This window comes from Cyprinus carpio, chromosome A3 (assembly GCF_018340385.1).
Source record: "Cyprinus carpio isolate SPL01 chromosome A3, ASM1834038v1, whole genome shotgun sequence".
Taxonomy (NCBI): domain Eukaryota; kingdom Metazoa; phylum Chordata; class Actinopteri; order Cypriniformes; family Cyprinidae; genus Cyprinus; species Cyprinus carpio.
In genome coordinates, this window is record NC_056574.1 from 5,552,161 (window position 1) to 5,576,785 (window position 24,625).

A 24,625-nucleotide genomic window follows, 5' to 3' on the forward strand; every position below is an offset into this window, starting at 1 on the left:
AGCATTGCAATGATGTTTAATGGAATTTTTGGAAAAACCTTTTAGTTATTGTGAATCATTAATGTCCAAACATCTCTGGATCATGTCTGGATTCATAGCAAAATGAATTTCTTAATTAGTTACACATGCACTTCCAATTCTTGTAGAAATGTCCCAGTACTCACAGTACAATGACCTGCGAGCATCATTTTAAGATTTACAAATGCAGGAAAACACTTCAATTGTCATTAACAGAAATAGTTAGTCTGTTCCAAAGTACAAATGTTTAACAACTGTAAATGAAAGAATCCAGATCAATCTGAGCCCTATACTTTAAAAGACTTAAGTTATGTGCCAATGAGAATCTATGTTATCCTTCACAAAAATAGGCAGCAGTAGCTCAAAACTAACAAAAGACAACCAAAAATGAAGTTTGATTTGCCATCTAACACTCATTCACCTCCCTATGTCAAACACTGTGAGAGTGAAAAGCTTCTGAAGAATATTTAACCTGTATTTAATGCTAAAAGAGTTAGTGCTGGAACACGTTTTAAAAGAGAAAGCTGTAATAAGTTTTAAAAGACAGTAAAGCTACTTTTACAGTGCAGGAAAACTGATGTGTGTACAAACATTAAGGTAAGACAGGGATCTTAACAAATCAAATAAAAAAAGAAGAAAAAAACAAAGTATAAAAAAATGACATTTGATTGGTAAAACAGTAGGATAAATACAAAGGTAGTTGGAGTCCACCAAGTGTTTATTTTTTGCATTTTTGTCCTTTCATTAAAGGACATCAACTTAACTTAATCTAACATTGCAGGTTCAGGGGTGCCATGAAACACAGTGTTATTTAAAAAGTACATTCTAATAGAAAATGAGAATAGCTACTGTACATACAGAAATTTAAGCCATACAATCATAACCACCACCGTGGTAATAGAAGAACAGAGAGCAGCTCAGACAAAGCTATTATCCCTCACCTGATGGCTCTTCTTTTCTTTCCCCCTTCTATTACATATTTCCATTCATTTATTTGCTTATTAATCCCACATTTGGAAGAAATGAAGGACACAGGGTGGGAGCGTGGGGTTTGGGGTAGACAAGGTACATTCCAAAAGAGGGACTTTATACGTTACCTGCCAGAAAGTTATCAGTCTTATCACATATAGCAGAGTAGTATGGTGGCTGACCGTCAGAACCGTCCCCATGTTGGGGTGATAGGTGCATAGGGGACTCAGGATCCATTTCCTCCATCGCGCCTGGGTCTGTCTTACTACACAGCATGTACCCAGTGTCCCTCTCTGTGGGCTCACTGATAGGCAGCAAATCCACTGGACAGCCCATCAAGTCATCACTGTAGGCGGTAGCTGCTGGCAGGGTGAGCTCCTTGATGAAAGAAGGATCCTTGGCCTCTTCCGGAAGCTGCTCTTCATTTTCCAGGCTAAAGATGCCTGGACTCTTTCCACAGCTTTCAGCCATAGAGTGGGCATTAGAGATGGATGCGGAGCAGTCAAAACCGTAGGAGGCCACAGAGTTGGCTGACTGAGGTGTATCACCATCTTCCTCTCCAATCTGTTCAGGAGCCTCCCCATCTTCTTCCAGGGCAGTAAGGTTGTGGGGGACTGTGGCATTGTCATCAACCGCAACATCAGGGTCATTGATTTGCATCTCACCCTCTGTATCACTGGCTTCATCACCAGAGATTGATGGTGATGATGGTACAGAGGCTGGTGCTGTTGCGGCATCACCCAGTACTTCATCAACTGGCAGCGTTTCTGCCTCTTCCTCCTCCCCATCACCTCGCTCAAGGTGAATACCTAGGTCCTGCTCCATGTCTGTATGCATGGCAGGGACTGGTGTCTGCTGCTTGTCTGATCGGGATTCTACACCTGAGCTGCTGTCATAATCTTGAAGCTCTTCAGGTGTGCTGGTCTCACTGCTGCTATGGGCAGCCACTGTTCCACTGAGGGTGCTGGACTGGGACATTCCAATGGTAGGAGGAGCCAAGATACCCGACTCCACTGAGACTGAGATACCTGTCTCCTCTTGGATGTCAGATTGAGGTTTCAAGGTCTGAATAAGGGGTGGACTTTTGTTCAGAAAAGCCTCAAATGGGGATTTGGGTGGTGTATCTGGTTCAGCTGAGAATGTGGTGATTATGTCTAGGTCGGCTGGGTATTTGGTGAGTGTATCTGGATCTTTAACTCTTGAATCTGACAGGTTTGATTCAGACAGGGCGAAAGAAGGTTGGGCCCAGGAATCAGAGAATGGAATGGAATTACTCCATGCTGCTGTCAAAGGCATAGATGTTGCTCCAGCAGTGTGACCCATGCTGTTGAGAACTAGATCACTCTCATGTCTGTAATCATCTTCATCTTCATCTTCATCTTCATTACCATCATCTGTACGAACCCCAAGTCCACTCTCAGCCATGCCTCTGCGTACCATCTCCACATCTTCATCTGCTTCCTCCAAGTCTTTCTGTTGTTTGAGATGTTCATCATCATGCTCTAATGCCAGATCCATGTCTTCCTTTAAATGCTCTGCTTCCTCATCCTCTTCCTCATCTTCACTACCAAATGACTGGATTCCAGGAGGCCCTGTGAATGGCTGTTCCCTGTCTGCCTCAGTTATGGTGAAGTCATCTGTATCTTTAGCACTGCAACTGTCTTCAGCATTAAAAGGAGATGTCACTTCTGAGTCATGTTTGTTACTGCTGTACATGTGATCTGATTGCATCATACCCCAATCAGAGCTGGCAAAATCTGCCATGCCTTTTTTAAAGTGAACTTCTTTCTCTGTTTGGGGCACCGATTCCTTTAAGCCAATCTCTTTTAACTCTTCTTCTTCCTCCTCCTCCTCCTCTTTCTCTTCCTCCTCCTCCTCATCATTGTCTTCATTAATCTCTTCTTCAGCTTTCTCCACTGCCTCTTCTCTTCTTTCAAGGGGGAGATAGGAGCTGCATTTCTGATTTGATTCCCACTAGTGGAGCCCATCAGATCAACGTCTTCTATCACGTTCTCTGCAGCAGAGGGCATCTGTATATCATCCTGATCTTTTTCATCATCCTGTTCACTTTCTTCATCATGCTCTCTTTCCATATCCTGCTCCTGGTTCTCTATGGTTGCAGAGCTGGAGTACAGTGAAGAGCTCTGTGCCCATGGTTCAGATGGACCCTGCGTACTCAGGAAGGGAACTGAACTTGGGAGCTCAACTGGCACGGATGTTGGTCTGTTGGGAGAGGATGGTGGGGACAGTACTGTTGTGCCCAGGGGAGACACAGCAGGCACTGACTCCTTCAGACTGACCAAGTCCATTGCAGCAGCCAGCTGAGACATTGTATTGTCATCTTTATTAGTGTCCATGCTCTGTGGGACATCCTGGGGATAGACATGCTCCGCCTCATCAGAAGTAGGAGAAATAACAGGTGAAAATGTGTCTTCGGGTTCGTCTTCAAAGGCTTGAGGAATAACAGATGAAGTTGTTTCTATAGGTGCCTCATAAGAGTTAGGGGGAATGACGGATGCAGTTGTGTCTTCAGGTGTTTTGTCAGAGGCAGGAGGCATGACAGGTGAAATGGATTCTTCAGGTGTCTCGTAAGAGGTAGGGGGGATGACAGCTGTAGTTACATCTTCAGGTGTTTCTTCTGAAACAGAAGGAATGACAGGTGGAACAGTTTCTTCTCGTGCCTCGTAAGAGGTAGGGGGGATGACAGCTGTAGTTACATCTTCAGGTGTTTCTTCAGAAACAGAAGGAATGACAGGTGAAACAGTTTCTTCTCGTGCCTCGTAAGAGGTAGGGGGGATGACAGCTGTAGTTACATCTTCAGGTGTTTCTTCAGAAGCAGAAGGAATGACAGGTGAAACAGATTCTTCTCGTGCCTCATAAGAGGTAGGGGTGATGACAGCTGTAGTTACATCTTCAGGTGTTTGTTCAGAAGCAGAAGGAATGACAGGTGAAACGGTTTCTTCTCGTGCCTCATAAGAGGTAGGAGGAATGACAGATGTAGTTACATGCTCAGGTGTTTCTTCAGAAGGAATGACAGGTGAAACGGTTTCTTGTCGTGCCTCATAAGAGGTAGGAGGAATGACAGATGTAGTTACATCCTCAGGTGTTTCTTCAGAAGGAATGACAGGTGAAACGGTTTCTTCTCGTGCCTCATAAGAGGTAGGAGGAATGACAGATGTAGTTACATGCTCAGGTGTTTCTTCAGAAGGAATGACAGGTGAAACGGTTTCTTGTCGTGCCTCATAAGAGGTAGGAGGAACGACAGATGTAGTTACATCCTCAGGTGTTTCTTCAGAAGTAATGGCAGGTGAAACGGTTTCTTCTTGTGCCACATAAGAGGTAGGAGGAACGACAGATGTAGTTACATCCTCAGGTGTTTCTTCAGAAGTAATGGCAGGTGAAACGGTTTCTTCTCGTGCCTCATAAGAGGTAGGAGGAACGACAGATATAGTTACATCCTCTGGTGTTTCTTCAGAAGGAATGGCAGGTGAAACGGTTTCTTCTCGTGCCTCATAAGAGGTAGGAGGAACGACAGATATAGTTACATCCTCTGGTGTTTCTTCAGAAGGAATGGTAGGTGAGACGGTTTCTTCTTGTGCCTCATAAGAGGTAGGAGGAACGACAGATGTAGATACATCTTCAGGTGTTTCTTCAGAAGGAATGACAGGTGAAACAGTTTCCTCTTGTACCTCATCAGAGGTAGGTGGAATGGCAGACATAGTTCTGTCTTCAGATGTTTCTTCAGAACTGAAATGTGTAACAGAATCTTCAGGTGAACCCTCAGAGACAGGAAGAATGACAGGTGTAACTATGTCTTCTGGTGCTTTCATAGTGCTAGGGGCAATGACAGGTTTGGCCATTTCTTTTGAATCATCTTTAGAGTCCTCAGAGGAAGCAGGAATTGGAGTTGTAAATGAGCCTTCTAATTTCACCTTTGAGGCAGCAGGATTGACCTGGGTAAACAAGTCCTCAGGTGCCTCTTCAGTGGCAACAGGAACAAAAGATATGGCTAAGTCTTCAGGTGCTGCCTCAGAGGTCACCATAGAAACAACAGCAGCAGCTGCAGTAGTGGCTGCAACCATAGCTGGTACCATGTCCTTGTTCTCGGCCTCTGTGGCTGCTGCGTCTGCAGGCTGGGAGGCTTTTGGGCCACCTTTCAATGGCTTTGGAGTGCTACTGCCAACTGACTTCTTTGGGCTGCTTGTTTTAGTGCTAGGCTTGCTGCCTGTGGTCTTGGGGCTTGCGTTGACCTCCTTGGAAGGTGTTGCTTTGCTCTCCTTGGGTTTACTAATCTTAACATCTGCCGCCTTACTGGAGGTGGTGGATTTTTTGGAGGCTGATTCTGCCTTGGCAGTGGAGGCTGGCTTAGGGGTGTCAGGTTTGGTGGACTTAGTTGGTGCTGGCCGGGTAAGCGGAGAAGAAGTGGGCTTCTTGGCTGCTGGAGCAGATGACTGCTTACTGACATCTAGTGAAAAGAGAACATATAATTCCAACTCAATATCACAGCTTCTTTTAATAAAATTAAATTACAATTAAAAAATAAAAATATAAATATTTACCATCCTTAAAATATCTGTATTCACATATTACCGTGCAATATTAGTGTTAAAATGGTTACAAATAAACTAAATCCATGTGTTTATTATGTTCCATGAGGTACCGACCTTTCTTGACAGGTGTTGTGGTCTTAGGAGTGGGAGTGCGGCCACCAGGGGGAGCTGTGGTTTTAGCAGGTGAGGGTTTAGCAGTTGTAGCTGGTGTCTTGGGTGTAGCAGTAGTTGGCCTGGATGCGGTTGTAGATGTCTTGCTGGCAGATGTTGGTGTCCCAGGCTTAGGGGCAGCAGGAGCAGAGCCAACAGACCTGCACATAGCAGATGTGACAAGAAATTGAGAAATCATTACAGAGGAAGACTGTGTCAAATCCTAATAACAGGTATGGTGAGATATTAAAACATTTTCAGGTCTGGCTGCTCCTAGCTTGTGCAACTCTGTGGTAGGATACTTCTGTTGAGCTTTCATATCCAGCTAGGACAAGGACCTCCTGCATTTAAAAAGCAGAAGAAAGCTGGAAGAAAAGTTCTAATGTGTATGGGTTAAAACTGCACTCTCCACTTCTTCTGACATTTCAGTTATTGGTGATAGGTCATATATCCCATTTAAAGCAGTGACTCATGAGTCAAAACTTTGATTAGTCACAGCACAGAATGCCTGAAGGACAGACAGGTAGCTCAGGAACATAACATGGAGTTATGTTAATACTTGCAAAAACATTCTTTTCAAGAAATCCCCTTCCCTCAGTTATATACCCATAATGCCTCTGTTCTATCCTGGGGTGCCTGACTCAGTGGTAATACACATGTTCTACCTTGATGGGGTCTAGTACCTGTCCACTCTGGTCTAGTATGAGCTCAGCTTAGCACACGGCAGTGACTCAGTACATGTCCAGGTCAAGTCTGAGTAAAATAACCTAGATCCTGTTGGCCTGGCAGGAGCTTCTGATTTCCTCTGTCTACGCTCCACTGCATGTGTCTCTGCTGTTCTAAATAAAGAGCTAATGAGCATGAGGCAGGGTGCATATCAGTTCAGAAGACACAGTGAGCACCATTTAAATCTTTCATTGTGTTGAGTAAAAATAACCATGCAAATCCCATTCGGGCAAACAGTATGGATCTTGCTAAAAAACATGCTCCGTAAGTTCCACATTTTGTCTAGGCAAAGCCCACATGGGATGGGCGGGGGAGAGAATCTACAAAATTTCTTGTGTCCTACACATCAGGTGAGAGAGCAAACAACCGAGCAAGAGAGAGAGATCCAGCAGTGAAAGTTCTGGAACAAAGATGCCAAGTCTATAAACAAATAAACCCGACAGAGAAAACCACACAAATTAATGCAGTGGTGTGTTGTAGCTCCTCAACCTAGTTTCACTTTACAAAAACAAATACACACAACCTGGATTAGGACATTAGTCTTTGAGCTAACTTGATAATTAGACCTGTTTACAGTTCATAAAGAAGCTGTTTTTGAAGTTCTTTTTTCACCACATATCCAAACCTAACATTAAAGGTTGGCCAATATATATAATATTATATATTCTATATTGTCTTGTTGGCAATATAAAATATAAATCATTTTCATAAAATAGGTTGAGCTATAGCCACAAAAAATGTACCCATGTTCTTTATGCTTTTTTTCCTTCACCATCATCTATTTTTTTCTCCTTCACTTCATCTATTCCCATGTTTAATGCCATGATTTTACTAACATCAAAAAAAAAAAAAAAAAAAAAATTCATATTTAGTAGACCACAGTAAAGGCACACAGCAAGGGACATTCAAAGAGTCAATCAGCACTAGGTAGAAGGAAAGGAATGAATTGACAGATTATTTATTTTTTTAAAAAATTTTTATTGTTTCTAGAATGCAGATTTGCATTATAATTAAACCTTCAAAGGAGAGCATGCTATTAGATGATGAGAAGAGAATGACAGCGATAGAGAGAGAGTGAATGAGATTCTATAAAACACCTCATCTTAATCTCGAACAAAACCAAAATGAATAATCTATAGTGACAGGATGACTCAGTATTGAAAGCGAGCAAACAAAGATTAGCACAAACATCGTTCTCCTGCAACACAAGAGGCAGAGAGCGAGTTAAAGAGAGTGCGGGAGAGATTGAGGGTGTATTCACACCTGTCTTGTTTGGTTTGATTGAAAAGAACTCTGGTTCGTTTCCCCCTTTGGTGCGAATCTTTTTGGCAGGTGTGAATACAGCAATCGCACTCTGGTGTGCACCAAACAACCAAACCTAGACCCAGCTGAAGAGGTGGTCTCGGTTCGGTTCCATTCCAAACGAACTCTGGTACAGTTCGTTTAAGGTGTGATTATGATCCGACCTCGATCCGACTCAACTGCAGAAAGCACTGCGCCTTTTTAGTTAATAGTCTGGAGAAGACGCATAAAAATGCGGATGTATTCAGCAAGTTCAGTGAAAGGATGAAGGAGAGGGGATCTCCCACAAATCACGTTGAACGGTTTCTTCCCCATAGAAGTACATTATAAGGAAACATAACGTGGTTTAAAATACCTTAACAACGACCGAGGAAAACCAAACTTCTGTCAGATTTTACTTATAATAAACACTATTTTGCATCCACGTTAAGCTGTTTCCATATAATGGACACCCGTGGGGAAGAAAGTTATATTAACTTAATATTAACTTAACGAGATATTATTCACTTCATACGCTGAATAAGAGCTCGTTCTTATGACAGTAGCAAGTGATTATTATAAGTAAAATTTGACAGATGTTTGGTTTTCCACGGTCGTTGTTAAGGTAGGCTATGTTAAACCACGTTAGGCTGTTTCCTTATAATGGACTTCTATGGGGGAGAAAACGCTTAACGTGAAATTATTCACTTTATCTGTGGAATAAGGGCTCATTCTTTTGATGGTAGTTAGTGTTTTTTAAGTAAGGTTTGACAGAAATTTGGTTTTCCCTGGTCAGTGTTTACACTAAGCGTTTTAGAATGTCCCCACTTGCCAAAGCCTGCCATTGCTTTCCTATGCGAGCTGTTTATATATATATATATATATATATATATATATATATATATATATATATACCTAATCCGTCTTCTGCGCAGTGCCATGGTCAGTATGCCATGGTAGGCGCACATAAGAGCATGCTCTCTCTGCTGGAACCGTCTTGCAGCAAAATCCTTGTTACAACATCGTATAGATGACATTGTCTCATCTGATGTTCATAAGTGTCTTCATATTGCGTTTGTAGCTAATAACAGAAAATCAGTAAAGTAATAATAATTGCACCATGAAAAATCTCCATGATTAGCCTGTTTTCTAACTTCCTGATTTTCCCTGCTTGAGAATTTCTGTCCAATGAATGGATGACCTTAGCACACATGGTTTTGTTTACAATTTTGGTTCACTTGCAAAAAGGGCAGCGTGGAAGCGAACTGCACCAAACAAAAAAAAATCAAATTGTATTTGGTCCGGACCAAAGCAAGTGAACTAGTGGACTTTCCTGGTGTGAATGCACCCTGAAAAAAACAAAAACCTTTTTAGCATTCAGTGAAGGTGGTCAGTGCCATGAAGCTTCAAAAAGGCCATTAGTTCATATGACTTCTGCATTATATTATTTGGTACATTTATATTATTATTTTATGGTACATTAATAGAACATTGGTGGTACATTATAGTCCTTGCAAAAATGTAACAGCCTTTGTCAAATAACTTAATGTTTTGCAGAATAAAGAAAGTGATATGGTCAAAGTCATTAATTTTTTACTATTCCTCTAATAGAAAAAACAAACAAATCATCAACAACAAGCCATTGCATCGCAAGCCAAGCATTTTTCTGTCAGATCTGTGCCAGGGTTGGGGGCAAATTTAATGCACTTTAAAACCCAAAAATGCACTGTAACTTAAAAACAATCCAAGCACATTTACACGTGCATTTGCTTTAAGTGCTTCAAGCTAATGCCATGCCATTCAAGCATTTTATAGATAGCTCTTTGATGTTTTGTGAGCAATGGAGAAGCCTGTGGCCTGATTGGCTAATAAACAGAGTTTAACTTGCCATTACATTTAAGAGTGGCAAAATTTCCCCTGAAGCCACAGCAGCAGTGAGGAAGACGACCTCCTCCTGAGCCAGCGACTGACAGACTATGGCTGATGAGATTTTAATAAGGCACTCTGGCCTGAAGAGACTCTTTGACCTCAATAACGAGGTTCATGTCCTTTCAGGATGAATCCTAATGCATTGGTAAAGCTGTGATTTGGTAGCAATGGATGAAACTGGATTTACCTGCTGGCACTCACTTGCATGTAAATTTGCTTTGTTAGCTTTATATAGGCCAACAGTCGTTCACCTGAACAAGATTTGATTTACTTTACCTCAACAGCAAAGATAAAACATTTTTAATGTGCAGTGATTTCTTGGCTTGCAGTGGCAAGTCATTCAGATCAAAGATGCCTGTATACAAGACCAAAAGACCAAAAATCATAAATATCCAGAGAGGATTTATATATTATAAACAAATGTAAATAGACAATGCCATCTTATTGGAGGTTCTGCTTGAAAAACCTGCCATGAAATAAAACCTGCAATGAAAGTTTTACGGATTTAGAATGACATGAATTGAAGTGAATGATCACAGAATTTTTTTTATTTTGGGGGGAAACTATATATTCTTTAAGATTTTTAAAAATACAATGAAATAAACTATTCTGACAAAAATAAAAATCATCAACAGGCCACAGATAGAGTTGTAGATAGTGAAGACAAAAGTGCAAGTCCAAAGTATAGCCACGTTAAACTTGAGTGGGACACCAGCGAAAATGCACAGCCTATAAAAATGCAGAAATCTGACAAGCGAAAAATTCGTGAAGCACTGCAGCAAAATCAGAATCACTGAAGTGTTATAAAGCATCCATCAAGTTGGCTGCTGGGAAACACGCAAGCTCCATTTGGAGACTAGATGCCGTGGCTGCAGTAAAACATCTCTCTGGAGGACTGAACTCTACCATGACCTAATGAACGAGAGAAAGTGGGACATAAAGATACAGAAAGAGAGCAATTCATTTATGAGAAATGACTCAGATGGTTAAGCGTTGGCTGCCGGGCGTGCCCTTTACCGACCAGCCCATAGTTCTTACATCAGTATGACGCATTCATCATCAGGAAAACGCTTATTCATTAAGGTTGCCCTAAGAATTCTGTTAATCAAATTGATTCATATTTTTGGCCAGTTCTGTCATGTCTGCACAACTCTAATGCAGCTAGCATCCAATGTAGGACTCACACACATCTTGCACTGCTTTTATAATTTTAATAATTCCGTTTGGTTACACTAGTAGCAACTGCAATAGATTTTATTTAAAGCTTGAGGTGGCAAACATGCACCATTAATGCCACAGGTATGTTTTATTTATTTCAAATCCAGTAGGTTCAACAGATGCAGAATTCCCTGCAGTACAACCTCTAATGCTCTAGGCAGGACACACATGGTTGGATGCTTATATGCACACTACACTCTTCACATGCACACAAATATGCCGCACCCAAAACGGAATCATATATTACTGGACTGTGAAGCAAATGTTACATTTAATATTAAGATATTGATACTGATATTAAGACAACAGTTTTGTTATGCTCCTCAGCTGTACAAATTTTGACCAAAGTAGCATTAAATATTTGTCAGATCAAAGATACCCCGCGGGTCAAAATAACAAGGAAAATACAAACTCATATCTGCACTTATTGGATGACAAGAGGCCTTTTCACTGCTGTTTAGTGTTTGAGCTTTAATTCATAATGAAGTAGAAGCAGAAGCAGAAAACATTCTGCTTAGGATTATCTTTCCTAAACCCAGTCCTTGAATATACTGCAGTACTAATAGTGTCTACTGTGTTCCTTTTTCAAGCAGTATGTGATGTTGTCTGTGTGCGGGATAGCAACATTCCTACTTTAAACACCATTAATCATGAAATAAACTTCCTGTTCAGCTGTATGACATGGGAGGAGAGATGTTACATGTCATGGCAAAGCTCTGTTTGGACTTTTTTAACAGGGACTGAACAACATCAAATTCTTCTCTTTTTTTGTCTATTTGTCTTTTGTTGTCTTAGCCAGGTCATTCTTGAAGTTTTTTTATTGTTAAAACATTCAGAGCCACAAGAGCCACCTTTGTCCATTTTACTTTCTTTAAAAGCACTGGAAGAAAGGTACTGTACTTTTAAGAGAAGCTAAAGGAAAGAAGGTAATCAATGTCTGTCAAAATCAAAATCTGTCCAAAATGTATGGTTGGTGGACCAAATGTCACATTACAAATGTTCACAAATTCATAAAAACATTTCTCCCCTACGTCATGAGTCTGAGCTCCTTTACAGGCCTCAGAATGTCCCTTATCGCCTCTATAAACAAGCAACAAAAAACTCCTTCACCGTTCATGGCTGACTGCAGGCAACTCAAATCAGCTCCTGTGAGTTCTATGTTGTGATTCCCAATGTGACTCAGATGTTCTCCCTGCTCGATAACCATGCTAAAATCTCTCTGTATCTATCCAGGATATCTGGAAAGCTGCATTATATCAGCATCTTGCCCAGTGAAACTTTTGCGGGGGCTGTTGAGACTGCTGGTCTGCTTGTGGAGACTTTCTAAACTCCCACACAATGGGGAAAGTACAAACTTTTCCCAGCAGAAGAGAGTCTTTAACTCAATGGAGAAAGTCTAAACTCTCTCCCATTGGGAAGAGAGTTTCTCTTCACATTTAGTTGTAATCAGGAATTTTACGACTGTGCCAGTTCATTTCCCAGCAAATGAAATGCTTTCCCTTTCAGACTTAGAATTGATGCCTAATGCTTTAAGTATGTAGTGAATGAGGAGTAGTGATTGTCTCTGAGAGACGTGGACTGCAACGTGAGGCTGTATAAGCAATGCATTAAGGACATCGGAAAAGAATGAGCTACTGAAATGGCTCATATTGCAGAATTCTCATCAACATACACAGTCTGGGAGCTTCTGTTTGTGACATTCCCACCCAATGAGATGCTCACCTGGTTGTTTTGGTGACAGGAGAGCCAGTGATGCTGGTCTTAGTGGTGGATGCAGTGGCAGGTCTTGGAGCTGGAGCTGGAGCTGGAGTGAAGGATGATGTGAAGGGTTTTTAAGAGTATTAAAACAAGAAAATACAGACAGTTAATCTGAAATTTTGATAATATGCTACATCAGAATTTCTCTCCTGAAAATGCCACTAAAATATAGCCTACATCAGGGGTCTCCAACCCTGTTGCTGGAGAGCTACTGTCCTGCAGAGTTCAGGTCCACCCCCAGTCAAACACACCAGCTAATCAAAGTGCTCAGGATTACTTTAAAAATACAGACAGGTGTGTTGGAAAAGGGTTTGAAGTCTAAAGGAACTGACCCTGCCCTACACTGAACTAATGCTGGGGGGCACTACTACTTCTTGAATGTGGTTGGTAACCACTGCTGTAATCAATAAGCGCAGATGATACTTTTGACTTACCTGTAGTTTTTGGTTTAGATTTCAGACCATTAGCTGGTGCAGCAGGGGCTTTCTTGATGGGCTGTGCTGCCCCTGTTGTCTTCACACCATTGGCTGGAGCACTGGCAGGTCTCGCCGTCCCCACAGGCTTTTTCTCAGCCACCTTGTTTGGGGTCTTGGTTGTGGGTGCAGAAGTAGAGCTGACTGGTTTTTTAGTGGCAGCAGTAGTTGAGGTTTTCTTATCCAGGCCTGCTGTGGTGGTCTTTTTGTTGACGCCATTAGCTTGCGACTTCTGTGCCCCATTTATCAGATGGCTTTGGCCAGTGGTGGGACGGGAGCCGGTTGTAGATGTCTTGGTTCCAGAGGTGGGTGTCTTTGTTTTGGCAGGAGCCTTCGTCTTAGCTTTGGGATCCCCAGACTTGTCCTTTCCAGTCTTGTTGGTTGCCTCTGTTTGCTGTGGTTCACCTTCTGTTTGTGTTGCAGGCAAAGCCTGGTCCTGAGCTTCGCCCCCTGGCGCCACTTCGACCGCAGGACCTGCATTTAATGCTTCCATTGGCTCCATTGTTGCCGTGTCAACACCATCTGGTTTCATCTTGTCCTAGTCCTAGAGGTCCGTCTCAGCAAAATAGGAATCAGGAACCCAGGATTCAGTCCACTAGTTGGAGTCTACTGCTATCAAATGGCTATGGTTGACCTGAAAACAAGAGTAACAAGAGTTGTAGTTTGATCCGAGACTTCAGACAATAAAAAAACAACAAGTATGACCAAGAGAGACGTCTGTACCCCCTCTCACTGGCAGACAGACCTAAGAGAACAATCAGAAAAAAAATCAGGTCTGGTTAACATGCAAACGCTTAGAGAATGCTCAAGAACGAGATTAGGAATGAAGTAAAGAGCGTGCTGTGCAGAGGCAAAACAACAGCTGATTCAGAGCTCAGATCTGTTTAAACTGTAACCAAAATGAATTAAAGCCACATAAGAAGTAGTTGCCAGCTATTAAGAATGATGGTTGGTGTAAGATTACAGCTGTCATTAATACAGTTTTATGGATTCAAATGCAGTTTTACACTTGGAAAGACATCTATCATAAGATTATTTTGGTGCTATGTAAAAAAAATTCTCTGGGTTTTCAAAACTCTTTGGAGCAACTACTTGCAAAGCAGCAATGCCAGATGCATTACCCACAATGCTTTACTGAAGCAGATGTTGTTTGCATGATTTAAGAGCAGCAGCTCCACAGCAAAGTTCATACAGTGGAAGAGGCCAAAGAGAGGAAGTGGCTTGGCTCAAGGAAGCATGGGGAAAAAAACAATGGAGTAAGTCAACAAACACTGAAAATGCTCGCTCATAAAGTGGATGTCAGTGTCACAGGACACATCGTCCACATAATATTCCAGAGCTGCAAAATCTCGCTGATTCTTTCTGAGGTCAACATTCATTCCTCCACCCCTCGGACTCATTCTGCCCATTACAAAATCTCCTCAGTTACTCCTCACACAGATGGTCCAGGCAGCTGAGCATCTTAAATTAGAGAAGCTGGGGGGAGGGGGACAGAGAGAGTGATGGAAAAGAGAGAGAAAGCCCGGGGGAAAGAACCCATTCCATATATGCTGCCAGATATGAGAAAATAAAGATGAGAAGATGGATTGTCTTAGACAGAGATCAATCTATGGCCATTGGGTACTGTTAGGAATTGTGCACTTGAGAACATTAACAATGACCAGATTAACTTGCAAATAACTGTTCCCATGGTAAATGAACAATAGTATTTGTGCCAAATGGGGGAACTCTGGACATTTAGGGTTTTTTTCAGACCTGCAGATCATTTGTTCCGTTCTGTTAACTGTTCAGTTGTTTCTTCTTGGTTCAATTCAGTTTTCAACTATGATAAATAAAGTTTTTATGTAACACATCCCCATTATGAATTACGATACAGCTTGGTTCGTTGGTCTTTTGGGTGAGATTGCTTTCTCACCAAAACTGAACCAGTCATTTTCAATCAGGCTGAGACACCTTATTCAGGTGATCTTGGACTGGTTATTTTGGCTAGGATTCAAGTGCAATTGCCATGTTTATATGTGCCTAAATGAACCAAAACTAAGGGAGAAAATGTGCCAATGTCTGAAACAAACAAGCCAGATGTGAAAACGCTCTTAGAGAAGGAAGAATCTGAGCCGCTCAAGACAAAAAGTTACATACTCTGGGATACAATTCCTGCTTAGTTATATATTCTGCAGTCATAAAAATAAATTATATGGTCAGATTAAAGTTAGTAATGAAGACTATCAAAGATTTAAGTCTTTTAGGCAAATACAACCACATGCAACATCACTTCCACTTCAGAGACCTCAAGGGGTATTTTCTCTTATGAAAAACAACTCCTCTAGAAATACAGGCTTTGTTGTATCCGCTTTACCCCTCCTGACTCTTTTTATTCATCTGCGATTGATCCTGTTTAGAAAGATAGATGAGAATCGGCCTGTGAGAATGTCAGGTGGTGGAGAGCTGATGAGATTAGAAGGGTAAAACAGCCTTGTTTCCGAGAAGAAAACACACACACCGTCACACGGCCTTACGACCTTAATGATCCTACTGAGGGTTATGGACTGCTTTTTCTGCATGTTAACAACAGTAACCCTGGGGGGTCAGAAGCCTATGGTGTCCATCTTATTCTGGGGGGAAGATCTGGCCTCTGATGACCTCTATTCTACAGAGTGGCTGATGTCAACAGGCAAGTATGAAAAAAGCATATGAAAATTAAATAATCAAAGTTTGAGGCAAGTGGACAGGGGGCAATGGATTTACATATAAATGTATCTGCCACAAATTAGCCACTGTACATTTTGTGATCCAGAGGTTGCAGGAACTGTATGTTTAAATATATATTTAAACATACAGTTCCTGCAACCTCTGGATCACAAAATGTACAGTGGCTAATTGAGGTTATTTAATATAACAAGTCAATATTCCCGGTTTATGTTTGAAAACCACCAGTTTTGTCATAATTACAGCAGAAATACAAAAAATGTCTAAAAACTAATTTAAGAACTACTGCTTTAGGAAACCTAATGTCCAAATAAAAAAGTGCAACAAAATCAAGGTGATATTCAAAATGTCACCTAATAATTGTACACATGCAAATATATATATATATATATATATATACACATACACACACACACATATCTATAGCCTTAGTAAGCACAAGAGACCAGAAAAGATAGGTGTGGAGGCTTTGTGACCTTACAAACCCTCTTACCCACAAACCCTCTTACTGGCACTCCGTCACTCTCAGGGACAGAATTATAATGCCTCATCCAATTATTGTAGCCAATCCCCGTGCAGAAGCCTAATGTTCCTGAAGGGATGACTCTGCGAAGACTCCAGTGACGGTGCATCAGAGTCTTTAAATTGTCCTGTCACAGAACCCCGGATAACCCCAATGCTAATGGGGGTCACTGTAACAGCAAAATGCACTTTGGCCTCTTTATCCGAAGTGCAAGCTCAACACGGCCTTGTGCATGCATGCATAAATGCATATCTAAGTGCTGCATTTTGCCTTAAATTGTCCCCTGTGTGCAAAGCTTGCTTCTCACAATCAGCTAACCACAGCGGCACAGCAGGTGCTAACAGGCTAATGCCATCTTAGCTTTAGCCAGTTGTGGCCAAACCGACATGTACAATAACTGGAGAACAAGAAAACAAACAAAATCTCAATGGCTCACTATAAGAAATCATTTTTCCCCTTCAAGTTGCAATCAATGGAGAGACTGTGCCAGGGGGAAGTGCAAATTTGCACACCACAGAGATGCTGCATGAATCTCATGGCTTCTCCCGGGTCATTTGCATACACTAGGGACGCCTTTGTTGGCCTCTGATTTGGCGTTTGGTCAGAGTACTGACTAATCAGTGGTAATTTGTCACAGTTTAGGCTTTCACATATTAAGCCTGTCTTGCCAATACCCCATTGTGCCTCCTCAGAGATAATGCACATTCAAAAAAAATGTATTAAATATTTTTCATAATGCATATGCATCATTTTAAGTTTACTCGTTTTTTTTTATTTATTTCTTTTATTCTGTAATCAAAATTACATTTTAAATGCACTTCAAATGCATAAATCTTAAATTCTGACCTAAATATATTGAGTGCAGCATCTTTATACACCCTTCCAAACCCCCCTTTTGCTTGTACCCTCCGGAGGTTTCAGAAGTTTCCATCCACCCCCGTCCCTCACTCTAAAACAAGGGAACACTGGATCTATTCAGAGACGACCACCACCAAAAAGGGCCACTGGGATTCACAGTTTGCTGGTTGAGGAAGAAATACACTACTGTGCTGCTCTGAAAGGTAAAAGGTCAACAAGTTTGAGAGAGAAACGGCAATTAAATTCATCAAGCACCTGATTCTAAACCCTAAGAATAAAGCAAGAATAAACCTCACCTCAGGTCCATAAGCTAATAAAATCCATTAAAAACCACAGCAGTGAGGAACCAAATACAACTATAAATTGATCTGCAGGGCATATTAGTGGTTAATATCAAATGTATTTTGATGATCAGTTCTATTTAAATTGATAGCTTTGCTCACTGTCAGTTACTTAAGAGTCCTTTGTTTCCTCCTCCGAATGTCCGAAGTCTTTTTATAAAAAGGCTCATTTGAATCTTTACTAAAATTCTTTGTCCATTTTTTTATTTTATTGTCTTATGTAGCCCAGGCTAAATGTAAGAATTAAATGCTTTTGCCTGTAGTGTCTTGCCTTAAAAACTGTAAAAGTTGTATTTGTTGCAATATCAGTATCAGTAACAATGCAGTCTACAGTACAAAATTAATCACAAAAATGTACTTCAAACCCTCTATTCATCATATAATGCTAGCCTTCTCTACAGCAGTACAAGCAAAAGACTGACTGAAGGTGTGACTGAGTTCTTTGTCACAGAACCGCCATGAATAGCCCATTGGCCGCTGGTGTCCATAACACAAACAAAATTACATAACAGCACTCAACAGCGGACAGCGTCTTAAACGCATCTCTGTGTTGATACTTGTCCCCATACTGATCACATGACTCTCTGAACGGCCCATTATACAGCACACACACGCCAAGATAAAGTCGAATGGCTCGAGGCGCATGGTAATGAAACAAGTCACCAAAGAAGGGATTGTTGGGGTGGCGGCCCTTGCGGAGGAGTTTTGTCAGCTTGCTGTCCAAGCTGACAAAAGCCACTTTAGTGCCCCCACTGTCGAGATTGCAATCATGGCCAGCGCATTCCCAAAACACCCTTGGCCAAAGGTCAGGAAGCTGCTCTATCCAACTCACAAAAACAAAGTGACCGGCCCATTCTACAGAATAATCTCTAGGGGACACAAGCAGAACGAGGAAGGGAAGGTAGTGGCGTCAGGCTGTAAGAAACCACTCTGAGACCATTACCATTAGGGGGACGATGGAAACAAAACCAGTGGTAAACTGAGACTAAACTAGCTGTGATAGAATAATTTTTTCCTGCCTAAGGCACTAACAGCTTGTGTGGCAGATGCCTGGACAGCATCCAGAGATGACAAGGTGGTAATCCTTGTACTGTAAGGAAGATTTACATAAGTTTTCTGGAACATATGCTACTCCAGGGAGTGAGACACTCGACAACTCTCTGGGATGCAAAAGATAAGTGACCTACACAAGAACGCTTAGAGGCCATTTGCACCGGATACATACTTGGTGTTCTGTCTTATGGTGACAGAAAAAGCTATTGAACTTTCATGCAAAAAGTTTGCATTTCCCCAAGAAAATTTGTTCACTCACAAAAATTTTGCCTTCCCCCCAAAAACATTGAGCTCTCTTGCAAAACATTTGCCCTCCCCAATAAAATGTTACATTCGCTTGAAAATATTTTCACTTCCCCCGAGAAACTTTGCAATCCCTCACAAAACCTTTGCATTGTCTTCCAAAACGTTCGCCTTGCCCCAAGAAACTTACAAAATGTTTGCCTTCTCCAAATTTCACATTCGCTCCCAAAACCTTTTCCTTTCCCCAAGAAACTTTGTGTTTGCTGGTAAAACTTCTTCCTTCCTCCAAAAACTTTGCACTTATTCAAAAAATTATGCACTCTCTTGCAAAACATTCACCTTCCCCCAATAAAACTTTGAGTTTGCTCACTAATTTTTGCCTTTCCCCAAGAAACTTTGCATTTGTTTGTAAAATATTTGCATTCCTTGCAAGAAACTCCCATTTTTTGTCATCTAACCACAAAATAAACAGTGCAGTACTAAAAGTCATTGACATGTTAGTGTAATAAAGAAACATAAACCTGACCAAAGAAACATGACCAAATAAAGTTTAAGCACAAAAACCCACGGCATTTAGAAATAAATAAATATAAACAAACTTTCTGCAGTTTTTTTGTCAGTAATGTATGACTATGTCTGCTCCAGCACACCTGTCTGTAATTATTAAGTTCTTCTGAAGATCTTTATAAGCTGGTTCAGGTGTGTTTGATCAGAGCTTGATCAGAACTTTGCAGGAAGATAGATCTCCATGAGGAGAATTGGGCATCCCTGGTTTAGTGGTTTGTGAACACAAGAGCACATCCAGAGTAAACGGCCCCTAAAACAGCACCATAATTTGCTTAAATGCAATTAAGCAGTGCCAGAGTAGGGTTGCATGACTGAAGGAGCTGATACCAGCACCTCTGTTCTCTCACTGAACAGCAGCAGGAAACATCACAACCAGAGGCAGACCAACATGGTCCCCTGGGGACAAGGAGATTAACACATGACAGAGCTCGTTAACTCAGCACAAAGCATGATGCTAATCCTGTGCGATCCTCCGATGGACACCCACAGAACAGGATGCACACTGGACACGGGCCAGATACGGGCACCAGCCAGCATGCTATGCCACCTGGCCAAGAGAGTAAGAGGAGAAATGGTGAGACGAGGTGAGATAAGATGGATATTAATCATTGAGAGAAGGTGCAGGGGTCACAGCACAGATGGGAGAGTTGAGCAGTGCATTAGCAGAGCATGTGGGCACACTGAAATTGGTAGGTTTTGTAGGTGTAAAGGGGCCTTTTAACTCATTTGTAATTCAAGGAGCTGCTTGATTCTATTATCTACTGGGAGCCCAAAAAAGCTTAAAAGCCAAATTACATAGGAGCTGATAAAAACCAGCTGGTGGGGTTTGATCAATGACATCTGATAGTGTGCGTTTGTTTGTGACAGCATGGCCACAAATGTCATCTGCAACAGACAATAAACATGCCCTTCAAGAACATGAGGAAGTGACACACACACACACACACTCCACAGGAACTGACTGTACCTATAAGAGGATTATCCTTCTGCCCACAGCTGACCAGCACCTTTCAAATGGACTCTTGAGTCTCTGTTCTGACTCAAAAGAAAATTTCATAACATGCCTGCTGGTGAAGCGCAAATCTACATGAAGCTGTTTAACTTATATACAACCAAATATTGGTATTAAATATTTATGGTTGAGGATCTAGACTGGTAATCCAAAGAATGGTTTGCACTCCTGCAGAAGTGATTTTCCTTCCACTGCTGTGGCTTTGAGCAAAAGTATTCAACCCCCCAGTTGCTCAAAACAGACTGTCACTGTGCTGAAATAATGTAAGCTGCTTTAGATGACGAATCTACTAAATAATAATATCCCAGAGTGGATTTATATTAGTCAGAGGTTGGTCTTTCAGAGTTTTCTGATGTCTCAAATTTCTCTCCAACAAATTTTAAAGAGAAATTAGTTACTCCTGGAATACTTTTAAGAATTATAAAGGCAAAAACATGGACAGAAGTTCAGATAATTTGATCTTGAAATATGATAAATAGCTATTTGAGTTCCTGGTAAATGAATGAATGAATAAATGAATGAATGAATGAATAAGCAAATCTGAATTTGAGACATTGAGATCCCTTTTGAAATGTGAGACAAGTGAGATTACTGTGCTATTTTTGCTACAATCTATTGTTTATTTATTTATTTTAAAGATCCATTGACTTACTTTGAAGGAAAGGAGCTGGGCCAGGTCCAAAATGACCAAAATGATACAGCGACTTTGGATGGCCAGTAAGCAACCGTCAAAACATTCTAGCAACCATATAGCAACACATTCAAAACCACTCAGCAACTGCATAGCAACACACAAGTTTTTCTTCAAGAAATGTAAAAATCTAGTTTATTTTTACTTCCATTTCGAGTTTGGATGCATCATAAATTGCTGACAAACTGCAGATTTTATGAACACATTGAAGTTGATGCTGAGAGAAAATATGTAGGTTGGCGTTGTTCACTGCATGGAGGCCTGCGGCATCATGACACCTAGTTTTCAGGACAGATTATTTTAATATGGAATTCAGACACTGCAGTGATTCTTACAGCATATGAACTTTAACCTTTATAAAAACAGCAGGTCAATATCCATCAGTAAACCGCAGTACCCAAATGCAATCTGTAATACCCTCACAGACACCATTCACTGAGTGACATCTGCCAAGACTGGAACAAAGGATACTCAACCAAAATGCACCAAGACAGGACTGCACGCCTGCTCTGATATATTGTTGCTCCAAACGGAGATTAACACAGCAAGAGTGCTACAACTGCACAGCAGACATGTTTACAGAAAGCAGAAGTGTAACCACAAAACACTCTCCAAAAAAAGAACTCAGAACGCAACAAACCCTTCAAATTACCACAACTGCAACACAATATCCCATCCTAAAAGAGCCAACTGTCCACTGCGACAACTGCTCAGCCCCTAGGGTGCTATCTTTACTGGAGGAGGGAGCGCTTCAATATGAGAGACTTATCAGAAAATGACAGATGACACAGGAAAACCACTCTAACTGCATCTTGGGACAACAACGGGCATTCACTGCACTTTTAAAAATGAAGGATCAAAATGTTTTTTTGTTTTTTTTTTGTAGCATTGCAAAAGAAGAAGTGTCAAGAACATTTAAAAAAATCTAAAGAACCTTTTTTTACTATAAATAACTTTTTGTCCAATGAAAAGGTTCCATGGATTGTTCGTCACTGAACCATTGATGCCAATAAGGAACCATTATTGTTAAGAGACTACAGCGAGCAAGCAAATGTTAGTGGGCCAAATAATGCAAAGTCATATACACTAATGTCACTTCAGATAATCATAAACAAAATCTGACCTTTTTGATGCCATTTGCTGTAATTTCCCACCCCCATTCCTCATACAGTCACTACCCATCATGCCATGACACATTTGTAAATGCTGGCAATGCCTTCCTGCAAAAGCCTAATCCCTGTAGGATGGAGTTAGACAGCCACAGCATTGTATCAGGATCATAATATGACAGAACAATGAAAGTCAAACAAAAATGGATCTGAAATAATTAGAGAGATTTGTTTGCTGTGAATTTTAGCAGTGACTCGCATATTCAGAATTTATATACACCGACAGCTTAAAATATTCTGTATTGCTCTCATTTATATATACATAAAACTAATATTTAATTCTTCCCATAATAATACACAATATACCAAACAAAAGCAGAAGAGATAGATCTGAAGAACCCTCGCTGGAGCGGTGAGATGGTGGCTGCAGGGGGTTTAGGCATCAGTCTTTAACCTTTTGTTTGCCGAGAAGAGAACTATTAAGCAAGACAATAGGATGAACTGACTTACAAAGCCAAGATTCAGCAGCAGGAGAAGCCAAACCAAGCCGCACCTGCTGTGAAATGCATCTTTTGACTCCAGTTGCGCATGCAGGGAGCAAAGCCAAGAAACCACCCTGTTGATTTCCATTGTCCCTAAACCATGAGGAGAAGAAAATACCAACATAAAACTAATCAAAATGACCCCACAGGACCTTTGGGTAGAGTTCACCCGGGATCCTCTCTAAACTCAAAGTACATTACTAAAAATCCACTCAGATTAATTGCCCTTGTCACGGTTTTTTTTTTTATGTGGAGAAACATCAATGCTTCACAGTAGACCACTGGATGATATCGAGCTGCTGGTCTGTATCTCTTAGAAATGGACAGGGTTTGGACAGATAAACTGCACCAGCGGGCGAGTATTTTGGCAGGTTGGGTCGTTTAATTAATTCCTGCGGTATCATTATGAGGTCTGATACACATCTAATGCGGTTAAAACACACACACACACACACACACACACACACACACACACACACACACACACACACACACACACACACACATATATATATATATATATATATATATATATATATATATATAATTCGTTTTTATATATATGGAATGAGTAGGGGACTGTATTTTATATATTTACATTCTGATATTTTGCCAATACGATCCAGTACAATATACGCCTATAGACCAAACAAAAGACCGGGTCAATACTGAATGGCCCGAAAGGGTGAATATATTATAGGAACCGGGCGGGTGAATATATTGAATGTAGGGCGGTGGGGCGGCCGGGCGTGTGGAGGAGGCGCAGAACAAAAGACTCGGGACTAGCGGAAAGTTTCACTGCTGCGAAACACACAAAAAACACAACATGTAGAAAAACGGTATTCTAATTTCTTCTCTTTCATCTTGTCAGCGCAATAAATGTTTTTGGAACGACTGTCCGTGATTAAAATCGGTCACAGTTATGACTGGGTTTGCCGTCACCGCCCAAACATCCACCATTGAAACGGACTCAAAGGATGAACAAGGCAACACGGAATAAAAGGAGACAATATACCGGTTAACAAGCAGTAAACACGCTAAACTAACTAAACCGGTTGCGCATGCTAGATTTAAGGGTATAAATCAAACCGGTGTGAAACCTGATCGCTTCAGCGGCATTTTCATCTGATGATCTCATTTGTACTTCTATTATAATGACCGATGTGAACAAGAATTTATTCATTTACATATCAATGCATGCAGTCGTAAATCATGCTGGTGAATGAAAACCATTTCTTAAACTGACACTGACGGTAATGCTTTAGTTTAATTAGTTGCGACACAGTGAAAAACGCTTTTAATGAATCGTTGGTTATTTTAGGATTGGCACGCAGATAATCTTACCAAATCTATAGCGCTTTTCCTCCAGCAACGCCCAGTCGGTACTCGCGTCTCCTCCCGTTTTTTCCCAAGCGGAGCCCGGCTGTGACTCGGGAAGAACCGCCAGCAATAGTTGAGATAAAAACAGGTAGACTGGAGCTCTGGCGGAGGCTGTTTTGGAGCAGACTGACCGTCTACCGGGGATTAAAGAGATGCGTGTCTCCTGGCAGCAGAGAATGAAACGGCGCTCGGCGATCCGCGCACGCACGCGCACACACTCTGCGGTCGGGGACGAGCGAGAGGGAGCATTGAAAAGGATGAAAAGCGCGAGCGGCTTCGGTTTCTCCCGCCCGTGACCAATCAGCTCTCAGACTGAGATTTATGCAAATGAGGGATGATGTCATTGCACAGGCCACCCCGCGTCCTTTCTTTACGCGCCGTCCCTCTTCTTTTCTGTCGCATCGGACCCCATCCCCTGGCCCCATGTGCCCACCCCCACGCCCGCGTTCCCGCCGTTTCTTTTCACTTTCACTCTTCACTTTCACTTGTGCACACAAGAGAGCCAGAGAGACACATCAGGGCCAACTA

General features: G+C 41.4%; 1 protein-coding gene across 1 annotated transcript; it reads right to left on the bottom strand.

The window, feature by feature from the left end:
• On the bottom strand, positions 1 to 24,366 carry LOC109052085 (mucin-5AC-like). Its single transcript, XM_019069557.2, is given in 6 exon segments — positions 1 to 2,918; positions 2,921 to 5,452; positions 5,652 to 5,848; positions 12,564 to 12,645; positions 13,034 to 13,706; positions 24,062 to 24,366. Coding segments are annotated over 5 exon segments (5,196 nt in total). The 5' UTR covers positions 13,605 to 13,706; positions 24,062 to 24,366; the 3' UTR covers positions 1 to 1,104.
• Positions 24,367 to 24,625: the final 259 nt, after the last annotated feature.